At 38.6% G+C, this 14,401-nt stretch overlaps 1 protein-coding gene across 1 annotated transcript; it reads right to left on the reverse strand.

The window, feature by feature from the left end:
- Window positions 1-11,009: 11,009 nt before the first annotated feature.
- Window positions 11,010-14,191, reverse strand: LOC142636536 (protein RTF1 homolog). The gene is made up of 2 exons (XM_075810790.1): window positions 14,053-14,191; window positions 11,010-13,197 (listed from the first exon to the last, which is right to left on the reverse strand). The coding sequence occupies exon 2, from the start codon at window positions 13,152-13,154 to the stop codon at window positions 11,178-11,180; it is 1,977 nt and encodes a 658-aa protein (XP_075666905.1). The 5' UTR covers window positions 13,155-13,197; window positions 14,053-14,191; the 3' UTR covers window positions 11,010-11,177.
- Between the last annotated feature and the right edge of the window lie 210 nt (window positions 14,192-14,401).

Below are 14,401 nucleotides of genomic sequence, written 5' to 3' on the forward strand. Positions count from 1 at the left end.
ATTGAGTATGGGAATTTGACTGCTTGGAGGGCGGCAGAGAGGTTTTACGCCGAGTACTTTGGTTTCCTCTTCGATAACACATCGCCATGCTATCTTTCTATTTGCATCTCTCTTCCCTTACTCTTTACCTTTTAATTACTGCTGTGTTTGTGATTAATTTTGGTTTAGAGTGTTTTACCAATTTGGGTTTAGCTTATATTCATCATTCCGCACATATATTGTTAATGTATAAGCTTAAGTTGGTAATTTTATATTTGGGGGTTAAACGTTCATTAGTGATTTACACGCTTTTTGAACTTTCAAAATTAACTACCCCTTTTCTTTCGTTTCCAAGGCCTATACTAGGCATTTATCCTATGTTTTTCATCATTGCAATCACCACATGGCTACAATATGGGAACAAATCAGTAGCATACCTTTCATCCTTCAACCCATAGTCAGCCACATTTACGAACTCAAAGCCACTCATTTGAAGCTCACTTCCTTCTTCCTCAAGTCCACAAACCGGTGCTAGGATCTCACCATCTCCAAGCACTAAAGCAATCCCTCCTTTCCATGGGATCTTCATCTTTTGGTGCAGTGAGGAAGGGATTGCCCCATTGGGGTGAAGCCAAGCTCTTCCTAAGAAAAAATTGTAATTTGGAGTGATATCCATAACATAAAATTCCACAATAGTTTCCATTGGCCCAATCTTGCAAGGGGCCTTGAAAGTATCGATGATCTTCCTTAAAGTATTGTTCTATGCCGTTACAGTCAAGGGAGAAGGAATGATGGTCTCCATGTCTAGGCCAACAGTGAGGGTTGTCCTAAAGGACAAACATTCAAGGCAGATCCATTGTCAATAAGAACCATTGCGACTTTGGCACCCATGCATTCAATGGTGATTTGCAAGGGTCTAGTCTGAGTAGCTCCTTCAGGAGGGAGATCTTCATCTGAAAAAGCAAGGAAAGGGCGTGAGGGACTTTTAACCCCCATAAGAGACAAAACTTCTTGTGGTGTAGTTTTTATATGTACTTCTTTTCCATTCAAGGCTTCCAAGAGAGCCTTACAGTTCATTTAAGAGGCCATGAGCAAGCCCCACACGTATACATGAGCATGGGTCTTCTTCAATTGCATTAGAACCCTATCCTCCTCTTCTTTGTCTTTTTTGGGTTTTGTAGGTTTGGACCCTTCTCCTAGATCACTACCAGGATGACCCTTTTCCAAAAATGATAGCTTATAGTGCTTCCACCCCTAGTGATATTTGCTACGTTGTCCTCTATGGCCCTTTTCTTCAATTTTGTCACTCCTTTGGGAAGTATTCCCCATATTGCTACTGCCTCCTTTAAGGCCTCATCTTCTTCATCCCATATCCGTTGAACTTCTGCGGCATTGACATTGACATTTGTGGTCTCTATCAACTTCGAGCAATCCCATTCAACTTCATCTATTTGCACCAAATTCTGTTGTGGAAGGGGAGCCCTATGTTAATCGAGCAAAGGGTTTTTTCTAATGTTAGGCTTGGTGATGATGTTGGGATTTAGGAGGGTTCCATTGTCTATGAGGTCTTGATGATCATGTTGATTTGGTCTTTCTCATTTGGCCTATTGACCATTCTAGATGCCTTGTTCATCCATCTAGTCATGTATTCGAAAAATGTATCCCCTACGCCTTGTTTGGTAGTCTCTAAATCCCTTAGAGTCACATCAATCATGGTGTTGAAGATGAATTGTTCCACAAATAACTCCACTAGCTCATTCCACACCATAATTTTGCTTTGATCAATGCTATAGTACCACCTTGATGCACCTCCCGTGAGTGAGAGGGGAAATGCATGCAAAGTTTGCTTCTCATCTTGCTCGTTCATTTCAGCAATGCTTAGGTATCTTCTTATATGCTGCTTTGGATCCCCAATCCCATAAAACATTTCTGTATTGGAGATCTTAAACTTGGGAGGCAATGCAATAGGAGCCTTTGAGCTTACTCCCCTCATATTATAGAGGTAGTCATCCATTCCTTCTCCCCTACGAAAGGCAAGTTGCATTTTTTCCATCTTTTCCCTCAAAGCTATGGTTTCCACGGTGATCTTCTCAAATTGCTTGTTTCTTTCATATTCCACTTTTTCCTTTTCGTCCCACTCTTCCACTTCTTCCTCATCATCATGGATTTCCACATATGTGGATTTCTTGAGCTTAGATTATTCCAACTTGTGAGGCGTCCTCCCATTTTCTTAAGAGCTTCTCCATGTTCGTCCAAAGCCCTAAGGATCCTTTGTGTCATTGGGTCTTCCATGGAGGTTGCCATTGTTTCTTGGGAATTTCCTTCTTGGTGTGTGTCCTCAATCTTGATCAAGCGTCTTCCTTTCTCTTGAATCCAAATAGGAGTGGGGATGTGTTTTCATGACTTTGGTGGTGCAAAGATGCCTGAAAAGAAGCCCCATTTTCATTAAGTCTATGCTTCAATTAAAAGGTTCCTTTTACTTCTTAGATGTTTTTGGAAAATTCTTAAGTTCATTTTAATGGAGGCTCAATTACAATGTTACTCCCTTTCCTCTCACGGATCTTTGCCTCTTGTTTCATTGGGCTTTGGTCTAATTATAATAAAGCTTTCATCTCACTCTCATGGGCTTTTATTAGAATGTACTTAGGAATTTTTCAACCCTTTGTCTCAAACTTGGGCTTATAATGTATTCATCACTTTTGGGCTTTTCACTCTTTATTCATTATTTCATCATCATTTTTTTTCTTGAAATAGCCCTCTAGCTAGAATATTTTGTAGTCTTCCTTCCAAAGTCTATGAAATTCTCATCATTTTGGGCCTAGGCATGCAACAAAGTGGCCCAAGATTAGGGTATTTCATTTTGACTTTAAAGGATGTTGGATTCTAAGTCCATAGCGTATTTTTTACCTTAGGCCCAAAGTCCTATTTTCGAAAAGGCCTTTTTATTGGGCCTGCAATAGCAATTAAGGTATGGCCTTATTAAGTTAAGATATACCTTTGGATTTAGGGACAACCCTCTTATATGTGAGAAATTCTTTTCTTTTGTCCCACAACATCTTAAGGTATACCATAACTTTAAGGCCATCCCTTCCATTTTTATACCTTTTATTTGTCCTTTAGAATTAGGTGAACACATGATATACGGTTGAACAAGCAAGAGATATATAAAGGGTACCCTTCATGGTAGGATCTAGGATCTCTCTAGTGTGGGTAGGCTCCCTTAGGCTAAAGGGATAGATAAGTATGTCACTCACAACTAGGTGGGCTATGATTCCAACCGAGGGCCTAAGTGAACCCTATAGTGGATTGGTAGCAAACCTTTGATGTACTCAAGTCCCATTATAGGCGGTGACACCGATTATGAGTTGGTGGGATGAACTTCAGAAAATTTAGGCCTAAATGGAGCCTTCCATCTTCCCACTCATCACCAACCAAGGTTAAGGGACAAAAGAACAAGTGAATGTGTGTGCAAACAAGTATTTAAAAAGCTGTTATTAAGGTAAAGGAATAAGACATATAGAAAATAAACTCACAATCCCTAATGGAGTTGCCACTGTGGGTACAACGAAATGGAGTCGCCACCTAGTTATATGGTCTAGGAACCATGAGTCCTTTCGAGGAAGGACTTTTGATCTTACTACCAGAGTTTGGGTTTGGAATTTAGGTACGCACTTGGGAAGGTGTTAGGCACCCAAGATCGCCCAACCCTAAGGTTAGCCTGCTATCATTGTGTCTTATATCTTAACCTCATTAAGAATATGTTCGACACTTATATCTATACTCAGACACACACACCAGCATACATCTAAACATACAACATGGCATCTTTATCCCAAAACACATACCTATCTATCTATCCAAACAAAAGGGAGCCGAACATATTGAAGAAACCCTAGCATTTATCTAACATATGAAAACCCTATCATACATCTAAAACAAGGCAGCAACTTACACATGGCAGCAAAGCATATCATCATAGCAAGGAAAACACATTACAAAACCCTAATCATACATCTAAGCATGTTCTGTCATATCATTAAAGTAAAACCCTAACATGAACATTGCTAATGCATGACTTACCCCTTTACTTACCTCTCAGCAGCACAGCACCTATGGCATGAACATGTGGACGGATGGCATTAAAACTAAGAAACCCTAATCTAAACCCTAATTTAGATATGTGATAACAAATAAACATGTTAAAGGTGAGCAATCAATTATGGGGCTTAAAACATACGAAAAAGAGGCTACACAAATCAAACATGTGAATGCAAAAACAAAACAAACAAAAAATTAAGGTTTCTGGGTAACAACATCATGCACGCTAGAACAGGTCTGCGTACACATGAATTCAACCTGCGTGCATAGGCTAGATCATTCGTACGCAGATCCTTACCCATAAAACCAAATTAACACAAAAAAAGAGTAGAAAACCAAACAAGACATAAATGTGAAATCTAGCAACCTAACATGCTTAACGACATAAAGAAAGCATAAAACTAACCTAAATAGACATATATAAATATAAACTAAACAAAGAAATGGATTAAAGAAGAGATTAAAAGTAGAAAAGGGAAAAGAAAAGTTCAAAAGAATACCTTAAAGCAAAAAGCTTCTAGGCTTGACTTTGGACCATTCTCCTCAATCAAATCTATCACAGTTCAATAAAATAGTGATTAGCAATCTTAAACTCAAAGGACTGGGGCCAAAAAAGGTCCCAATCATATAAAAAAAGACTTGAGGGTGTTTTGTGAAAAACTCCCTTTTGATTCACTATTTTCTAGTGAATCTTAGGTTTTTCCCATGGGATTTCTATGTGTTTTGAAAATATACCATGTAAGGCTTTTTATAGTTGAAAAAATGAGGTTTGTGTTAGGACATATGTATTTCACTTGTTAAGAACATATGTCATTCATTTATGTAATTGGCTAATCCTTTGACAAAATGCACTTTACTTGTAATTGGGTAGATTTAGGATGAGTTTTATACTTCAAGAAACTGTGTTTCAAGATCAAGTGTTGAAGTCATCAAGTCTGTCCAAGAAATAAGCTGAAAAGTGCAAGTCCATTAAAGCTCGACAGCTAGCATGTGTCGAGGTTTAAAGAGCTGTTCCAGCTCTGTGGCTCGACAGCTACTTGACAGCATCTCGATACCTCTATCTGTCGAGGTTTAAGAAAAACAGATTTTGAGTTCTGTTTTGTTTCCAATCCGTGGATGTGTCTTTGGGCCTTCTTTTCTCCTAACTCTAGACATATAAAAGGATTATTCTAAGGGCTGTCAAAGAGTTCACAAGTTGCACAAGCATTGCAAAATCCTTGTTCAATCAAGTTGTGATCAAAGACAAAGTTCTTGCCCTAGTTCATCTCTCTTGTGAAGAAGTTGCTGTGTAATGTGCACCGTAGAGTTTTGTAACCAAGCATCTTCTTGATCTTCATCGTGTGGATGAATTGAAGAACTTTGCAGCCAATAATCTTCTCTAGTTGGTGATTGAAGTCGCGTACTAGGATCCGCGCAGTTAGTTAGTCACGTACTTGGGAGCCATGCATTGAAAGGAGAAATTGTCACTACAGAACAAGTCCAATTGGGTATTGGGGTAAGGGTTCAACTGTAGGTTGGTAAGATACTTGGGATTCCTTTACTTGTAAACGCTTGTTGTGATAATAGTGGAATTTCGAGAATGGTGACCTTAAAATCACCTGATGGGATTTTCGCCATGTAGGTTTTCCCCATTCATAAACAAATCGCCGTGTCATTTATTTTCCGCTGCATACTTAGTTTAATTGGTGATTTGTTTGTGCTACCACGCAATTTGCATGTTAATTTGATTAATTAATAACTTGGCTAATTAATCAACTTAATCCATCACAAGGGGTCAATACGTTTTTGGTCTATCAGTTTGGAACTACTCCCAAATGACATGGGATTCTTTCCAAACCTTAGCCATTATTATAGAAAACTTGCCTTTCTTATGCTTTTGAAACCCTAGTTGTGTACGCCAGAATGTGCTTGGGTACGCATGCTTTGGCTCTCGTACACAGGTCGCAACCTATATGCACAGGCCAAGGGCTACTTTGGTCAATTTATTTCCAAAAATGTATTTTTGCTCATTTAAAAGGTTGTATTTCCATTTCAACACTCCTCAAGTCAATTTAATATCTGATTGGGCTCTATACTGGCCTTGGGTCTTAGAGTTTGAGCATTATTGGGGAACAAGGGCCCGAGTCATAAGGGGTATGAAATGTGGTGCCTACATGTCATTTTCAAATTATTTAGGAAATAACATCTCGAGTCTCTTAGACTCGAGTTCACTATAGAAACTAGAGCATAAGAGACCATGTTCTAGCCATGTTGATGGAATTTTAATCCACGTGTAACTCGAGCTTATAAGACTCGAGTTCCTTAAAAAATTCCTTTCATTCCCACACCTTTAGTTTCTACCTTCAACAAACAATAGCAAAACTCACCTTCAGTTCCTACAACCAACTCCAGCAAAACCATCCTCACAAGTCCGATCTGATCCGAGAAAAATCTACACCACCTCATACCAATCCGATCAAAACCCTCCTCACAGGTCCTCACAAACATCTCATCAGCAAAACCAAACCCTGCAAAATACACAAAGTGAATTGGAACCCTGCAAGCCCAAACCCAAACCCAAACCCAACAAACACGCCACCACCTTATACCAATCGAAACCTACAAGCCAAGAATTGCGCCACCACCTCATTTCGATTGGAACCTACAAACCCAAACCCAACAAACACAATACCACATCATCCTGGTCGAAGGTGAGCTTCGATAGGGAATGAGAGATATGGAATGAGATAAAGTGAGAGAGAACCACCTTAGTGATAAGCTTCAACCTTGGAGGCCCAATTTAGGCTTTGATTTAGAGAAAAAAACCAAAGAGAAGATCAATCAGTTTTTTTCTTTTTTATATTTTTTATTTGGTTTTCTTTTAAGGACTTGAGATCCACATGGATTACTACATTAGCATGCAGGAAACATGGAACTCGAGTCTCTTAGGCTAGAGTTCCTACAGTAAACTCGAGTCTAAGAGACTCAAGATGTTAGTTTCCAAAATAGTTTAGAAACGTTGTTAACTAATGAATTTGTTTAAAAAAATTATATTATATGGCAAATTTCCCCACCCCAAATTTCACCCAACACAAGTTGAATAGAAGCTAACTATATTCTATATGCTTGTTTACCATTGTGAGGATTTAATACCTATAGGTTACACAAATTCTAATTTTCAGTCAGATCTTGATTTCAGAAAGTCCACTTCAGAAAGTCCATTTCAGAAAGTCCACCATGGAAGCTGAATATGTTGCTGCTTGTGAAGCAGCAAAGGAAGCTGTTTAGCTCAAGAAATTCCTTTCTAGTCTTGGTGTTATGAGAATGAAATAAGTTCCAATCACTTTGTTCTATGACAACAGTGGAGCAGTTACACAATCCAAGGATCCAAGGAATCACAAGAAAGGAAAGCACATAGAAAGAAAGTACCATATTATTCGAGACATCGTGGCTCGAGGATATGTGATAGTAGCAAGGATTGATAGTGCAAATAATCTAGCAAATCCCTCTACCAAAGCCATACCCTAGAAGACTTTTGAGTCACACTTGGAGGGAATGAGAGTTAGATTAGTGCGCAATAGTCTTTAAGGGCAAGTGGGAGATTGTTAGGATTAGTGCCTTAAAATCCTATTGTATGCTATGTATGACATTATATTATATGTAATAAAGTTGTTTTATTATTACCTAAAATAATGGTAACATGGATATCTGGACATTATCATATAGTCCTTGAGATGCATAGCATGTGGTTTATGTGATTCAGTCACTAAATCACAAGTTTTTTATAAACTCAAAATCTTAGTTCGTAGTTGATGATAAAATTGGGCATTTCATCTGCAAAGACTATAACATGTCAATTAAAATGAATTGTCTTGATCATGGAAGTAAAGACTTCTAGTTGATATGTTAATATGTTTTAAGTATATAAGACATATTGAACTGAAGCGCTATAAGATTTATTATTCTATTAGCGACTATCAAATGAATAATAAATCTCATGACTTTCATCTACATAAACTCTCAATCTTGAGGGAATAGTGAATCCGATCATAAAATGTAGGTTGCTTTAATATATCAGGAGTGAGATCTAAATAAACGGTCAAAACCTTAGTATGTTGGGCAACCACACTTAGTGTTGAAGGAACATATATTCTCAAGATGGAATTCATAGTCTCTTTATAGAGATATAAAATATTCCCTTGAGATAAGTTTAATGAGTTTGGTTATTCAAAGTGCTAGGCCTAACCACTTTAGTAAAGAGTTACTAAAGTTTATATTTTATGGAATTAGATTTCATAAAATATATGTGAATATCTTAAAGGATTAAGTTGGGTACTCACGGATCAAGAGGTAGTAATTTTCAAAGTGACAGTTACACATTATGACTTTGTATTACTACAAATATTTTCATGAAGGGGTTAAATGTTTAGATAATAAAGTCTTAGGACATAATTTATTAATAAGGCTTAAAAGTGCAATTATATTTATATAGTGGTATTAAATATAATTAATGGTAATTTTGGACTTGTCAAGAGTTGATAGAATTGGAGTGAAGATTGAAAGTCTTCCCAAGTTCAATCTTCATTTATTTTGAATTTCACTGCATCAAGGTACTCCTTCTTGTTCTTTCTTTCTAAAATTCAGATATTGCTTGTTTTCTCACATTAATGAAGTAAATCCATTTATTTCCGCTACATGTTTTTATATGAGATACAAAACTATATTTTCCATATATTATCTAAAACTCCCTTATGTAGCATTTCTCCCCTTTATTAGCCTTCCGAATGGGGATATCAACAGGAATCTATAAACGAGGTTGAGTCTACTAAAAACCTCATTCATCATGCTTACTGGAAAATCATTGACTGACTAGATTCGAGGAAGGGTGATTTTTCTATGACCATGTCCTGACAGACTAGCTTCCCCCTCCTCCTTAGAAGGCGAATCTGCCGATGACTCCCTCTCAAATCCGGATGGGTCATCCGACACATACTTGTATCCCAACAAATAGGCCTCATTGTCACTCGATTCCAAATGGACTAACAATGGATGTTCACACATGGCTTCACTACTTCCTGACATTCCTTTACCTACAAGCGACAAATGGAAACTAAGATTCTACTCACTCAAACTCCCAAAAATAGGACCGACAACTACTTATCAAAAAGAGAAATGTTTAAGCAACAAGAAAAGAAGAGAGACTTACGTAGTTGCATCCGAAGGGAGTAAGCAGCAAATAAATGAAAGAAATGATTCTCCTTAAGGTGACGAGTGACTTCCAAAGAAACCAATGGAAGGAAAGAGCTCTAATTAGGCACTTAAAAGTAAAAAAAGGCAAATGAGAGGCTAAGAGTGGAACTGAACTATTTATAGAACGAAGGACTACGAGAAACAAAGTGACATTAAAATTCAAGTTGCCCAATCAAGGATCGCCACGTGTCACCTAGCCTCGCTAAAAGACATTTTCACCCCTATAGATGGCACGAAGGTCTAGAAAAAGCAATTAATGACTAAAAAGCATCTTTCATACTCCGTTGCCCGTTGGCTACCCCAACAAACAACGAAGTAAGGGGCAGAAGATAGGGGTATTTTTGTCTAAGAAAGTTTGTGGGCACTTTGACCCGTCAGGGTGAAATACCTTGTCTTTGGCCTGTCAGGATTCAACCCCCCTTCAATCCCTTTAAAATCCAGACATTTCGATGCTCCACTCCCCTTAAAGACCCATTGGGTAGCTCGTGTATATGCCCGACAGACGATTCACGCCTCGTCATTTGCATACCGACGGATGGATGATCATACCAACAAATGGATGATCATACTGACAGTTGAGCATGCTAGGTCTCACAAACCTTTACGTATTCTCCACACATGTGTCTCTATATGTAAATAACTTGCACATCATGCTCAAAGACTCTACTACATGTTCGTATCTTCCCTATATGGAAACAGAAGCACTAAGATCTAGGAGCCTTAACTCCAAATCCTCTCTACAAGAAAAGCCCCTACATTCAAGGGATCTTGGTTAGCTCTACTCCACTATATAAGCACCAAACCTCCTCTTCCTTAAAGTACGTGAAAATTCCTAACTCTGATACTATTAAGTTCTTGGAGATTTTTCTATCACTAACCTAACCTTCGAAGGGTCTTTAGCCAGCACTCCACTAGTGCTCTCTGTTGCTTCTTTGTTCTCTTGTTTTTTTGGTACCCTCATTGGCGCACATGTGGACAATTAGCTCACTGATGATTTTTGTGCATCATCAAATAGACAAGTTTATGTTGCTTTAATTTGGTTTCATAGGTTGTAGTAGTAGTAGTATATGACCATGTTTTGATACACTTGAAGTAGAGTTAAATACGATTGAGAGTAATATCCATTAAATTTGTAGCTGTCCATTTGATTCTACAACTACAAGAACACCAAAATCAGAAAAATATATTATGGCCCTGGTTGCCCTTGCCCAGATCAGCAGCAGCAAAATGCAGAGCTTTTCATCAATTGGTTGAGATCTCCTGCATAAAAATAAGAGTTTTGAGCACCTGGCTGCAATCACTCTCAACATCTTTTATCTCTAATTAGAATGAATGCCTATGGCTATGCCACCAAGCAGGCTTGTCTGTTTTCCACCTCTCAATACCAATATTGATTTTGAATTTCGGTGATGACATGTTCTTTGGGAACTTATTCCAAAATATCAATCTTAATAATCCCTGTTACTGTGCTAATCTTTCATTCCAAACATCCATGCTGTGAATGAGGTGAGTGGATGATGTCATGTCAGATGTCTCCTAATGTACCACAACCTTCCCACAAAGTCAGCAAAACATATACTATTGAACACCCAAACATTCTCCGACTTGGGTTAAGGTATTATAATGTTTTAAACGGCAAGCATCCCAAATAACAAAAGAAGCAACTTTAGTGTCTCGCTGACGCAACAGTTTGGCAAAACAAATTGTAAGAAAAGTACTTATCAGGAATGCTTGTATAAGACAAATTTGTTCAAGGACACAATAACATATCAGGTTTATGTTTACCCCCCACCCACATAATAAAGAATAAAATACAAGCTTTATCTTATACATCTGCATCACTGAATCAATTTGATTCAAGAAACAACATTTCAGAGAAGCCCTCTTCTTCTCTTATAGTCACTAACCGTCAGGGTCAGTGCATGCCTCCTTCCATCATTCTCAGGGACTTTGCATCCAATTGTTGCTTCAATTCTTTGTTTCCTTGCCATGAATCCAGCCTGAGCTCCTTGGGGCCCACCAAACCTCTGAAGAGCAGCCAATGAAATTGGCAGCTCGAAATTATGCAGCAAATTTGACTCTGTCCCTTGATCCACAGGAGCACTAGTATCAACCAACTTCCCGGCATCAGCTGCCGCTTCTAAGGCTGCAGCTGTAGCGGCCAAGCCAACCTCTGTGATTACCTTTTCTCCAGTCACATTACTGACTATAACTGTAGCAGATGCACCATTAGCATCACCATTTGCCACTGTAGCCCCATTGGTTCCACCAGGCTTTGAAATGTAGTAATTCCTTGACCTAGTCCATCTCCTTGAAAAGGGATCATAACCAGCCTCCCCTGCTTTTAAACCCGTGTTTATGGGTTTCAGTTCTGATGCATTTTTGAAATTCTCAACCCTGTTCTTTCTGTTCATCTCGGCTAGCCTCATGGCCTTGGTATCTTTCTCCTGTGTTTGCCGGGATGCCTCTAATTGCTGCAGTCTTGTCTTGATCCTCTCCACCTCTGCCTCATCATGCTTGCTTTGTGCAATTTCCAACTCCCTCCTCAGCCGGTCCTTCTCAGCTGCAACATTAAGTGGTCTTGACAAAGAAGATTTTTTCTCTTGCAACATCTGCTTCACAGTGGCCGCCGAGTAAACATATGTGTTGGTTTTCTTAATAGCCTCCTTCTTTTCCAACACGTCCTGTTTGCTTGGCATCCGACCCCCACTTCGTTCTACCTCCTTAATCCACTGTTTATACTCCTCCTCTAGTGGAGCTGAGTCAGAAACCATAGCCATCTGCCACCTGGCAGCAGAGCTTTCATTGCCCCATATAACATTTAGATACTTATACGTGGTTTTATTCTCCAGTCTGTACTGCCTGTCAGGTTCTGTGGCATCAACATTTCGGACCAAGCAAAGCCTGTATATAGGTCCAGATTTTGACCTCCCAATTCCAACCCTCACAAAGCAACCCACAATCAACTCCTCAAAGAATGGCTCCATAAACCATTTTCCTAGCTTTGACCTCCGAATAGTAATTTCCTTTATATCATCAAAAGATGGAACCTCAGATCCAGACATGCCCCTCTCGTCATCACTGTCAACCATTGCACCATCCCCTGTTGATCCTTCATCTTCACTGTGGGACCTACTTTCACTCTCACTCTGACTAGAACTACTCACACTTGGTCTAGTGAAAGTTTTTCGCTTTGGTGAGAAAGTTCGATTCCCTGAACTTCCTCTAGATGCATCTCTTAATTTACGGTGAGCCTCTGGGTCCTGCTGCTTCAATCGCTTTGCTCGCAATTCATTCAATGCATCATCCTTGGCAGACCTGTCAGCAGATCTGGGTGTCAAACGCAGACGAGATTGTGGAAGAGGTGGAGTCTCTTTTCTAGATTGGGTGGTCTTTCCGCTATCCCTCTTTGATCTAATTTTCTCCCGTAAATTCTTATCATTTTTCTTGGATGCCCTATCCGACAAGATCATCTCTCTTTCAAGTTCAGTCATCTGTGCAAGCTTTCGCCTGTCATCTTCATTCTTATAAAGATCCTCACCAACATCAGATTCATCACTGCTGTCACCCTCACGATCAGACACGCCATCATCATCACCCTCTTCCTGGCTGCCCAGATCATCATCTCTTTCAGCAGGGTCCAACCTCTTCTTCAAAGGAACTTGAGATCCAGAGGGCTTTCTGCTTGCATAATCACGATCATCATCTGAATCATCATCCCTAGAGTCACTTCCACCATCAGAATATGAACCCTCACGTCGCCTTCTAGATGGTGTAACTGTGTTCCTTCTGCCAGCTGAACTGGTTCTTCCTGCAGCCTCCAGGAGCAAATTTTCTAAGTCTGCCATGATATGCTGTCTCTGTATAAGCTGTGATAATATGCACCCCCTCCTGAATAAGCAGTGAAGTGTTCATTTATTAGTTTCAGTAGTCGAGACAATAAAAAAGAGAAAAACAATATATAAAATATACATACATACATACATACATACATATATATATATATATATATGAACACAAGATGTATCTTAGTTTTTTTTTTCTTACAAAGTATAGAATGAGTAAAATGCAAAGACACATCAATGACTTACAACTTTCTTTTCCATGTAATGGTAAAAACTGTTTAAATTTATGTCAAGCATATTAGTAGATCTGATTTTTATGTAGTCTGATGTTCATTGTGAATTGTATGAATGAGTTCTCTTTGTTAACTACACGAGTTCATCCAGTCAAGGTTATAGTAGAATGACTTGTATATGTTCGCTAGTTCAACCACATGGATCGAAGATCAATCTGTAGCATTCATTCATTGAATTAGATTTGAAGCTAGAATATGATGGGACTTCTAGTCTGATTGCAACGGTATCAAACCGATTTGCCAAACCCTCGTTTAACGCACAGTGTCATAAATTTACAAATTAAACTCTATAAATTTATCTTTTGAGAAAAAAAATTCATAGGCAAACATCCCAACCCAAGTATTTTCCAAACTAAGTTTAAGAACTTTGTTTCAAAGATTTCATTAAAAAAACCGTTGGTAAATTCTAACAAAAATTACCCAAAACTCGTTTCTAACATAAAATAAATAAATAATCAGAGCAGACCAAAGAGAATGATAAAACATAGAAAAATCGATGTACTTTAATATCGTTGATCGAGCGAGTTTAAGGGAGCAAAAAGAAGCAATAGTATAAAAGAAACCCTAGCGAGTGAGTAAAAATTGGGGGGATGAAGTAAGAAACATACCTTGTTGGAGGTCAGATCGAGGTTTTGATGTCGGATTCTTGTAGAGACAGAGACAGAGGGCTTTTGTTTCGGCAGAGTTGAGGAGGAAATTGGGCGTGTGTGAGTGAGCAAATACACAGTAGTTACAGTATTTCGCTATTTCTATTTCACACTACACACAGCACGAATTAACTTTATAACTATAAGAGACATATAAAATACGCATATTCGTATGTGTACCAGGATACTCCCAAAATTATACTTCAGCCCCAACTTTTGCGTGTGTCGTCTCATTCACCCCTACAATAATTCTACAAACACATCAATTTTCACATTTTTGCCACAATATATAGGGTGGTAAAACTTGTGA

This window comes from Castanea sativa, chromosome 5 (genome assembly GCF_040712315.1).
Source record: "Castanea sativa cultivar Marrone di Chiusa Pesio chromosome 5, ASM4071231v1".
Taxonomy (NCBI): Eukaryota; Viridiplantae; Streptophyta; class Magnoliopsida; order Fagales; family Fagaceae; genus Castanea; species Castanea sativa.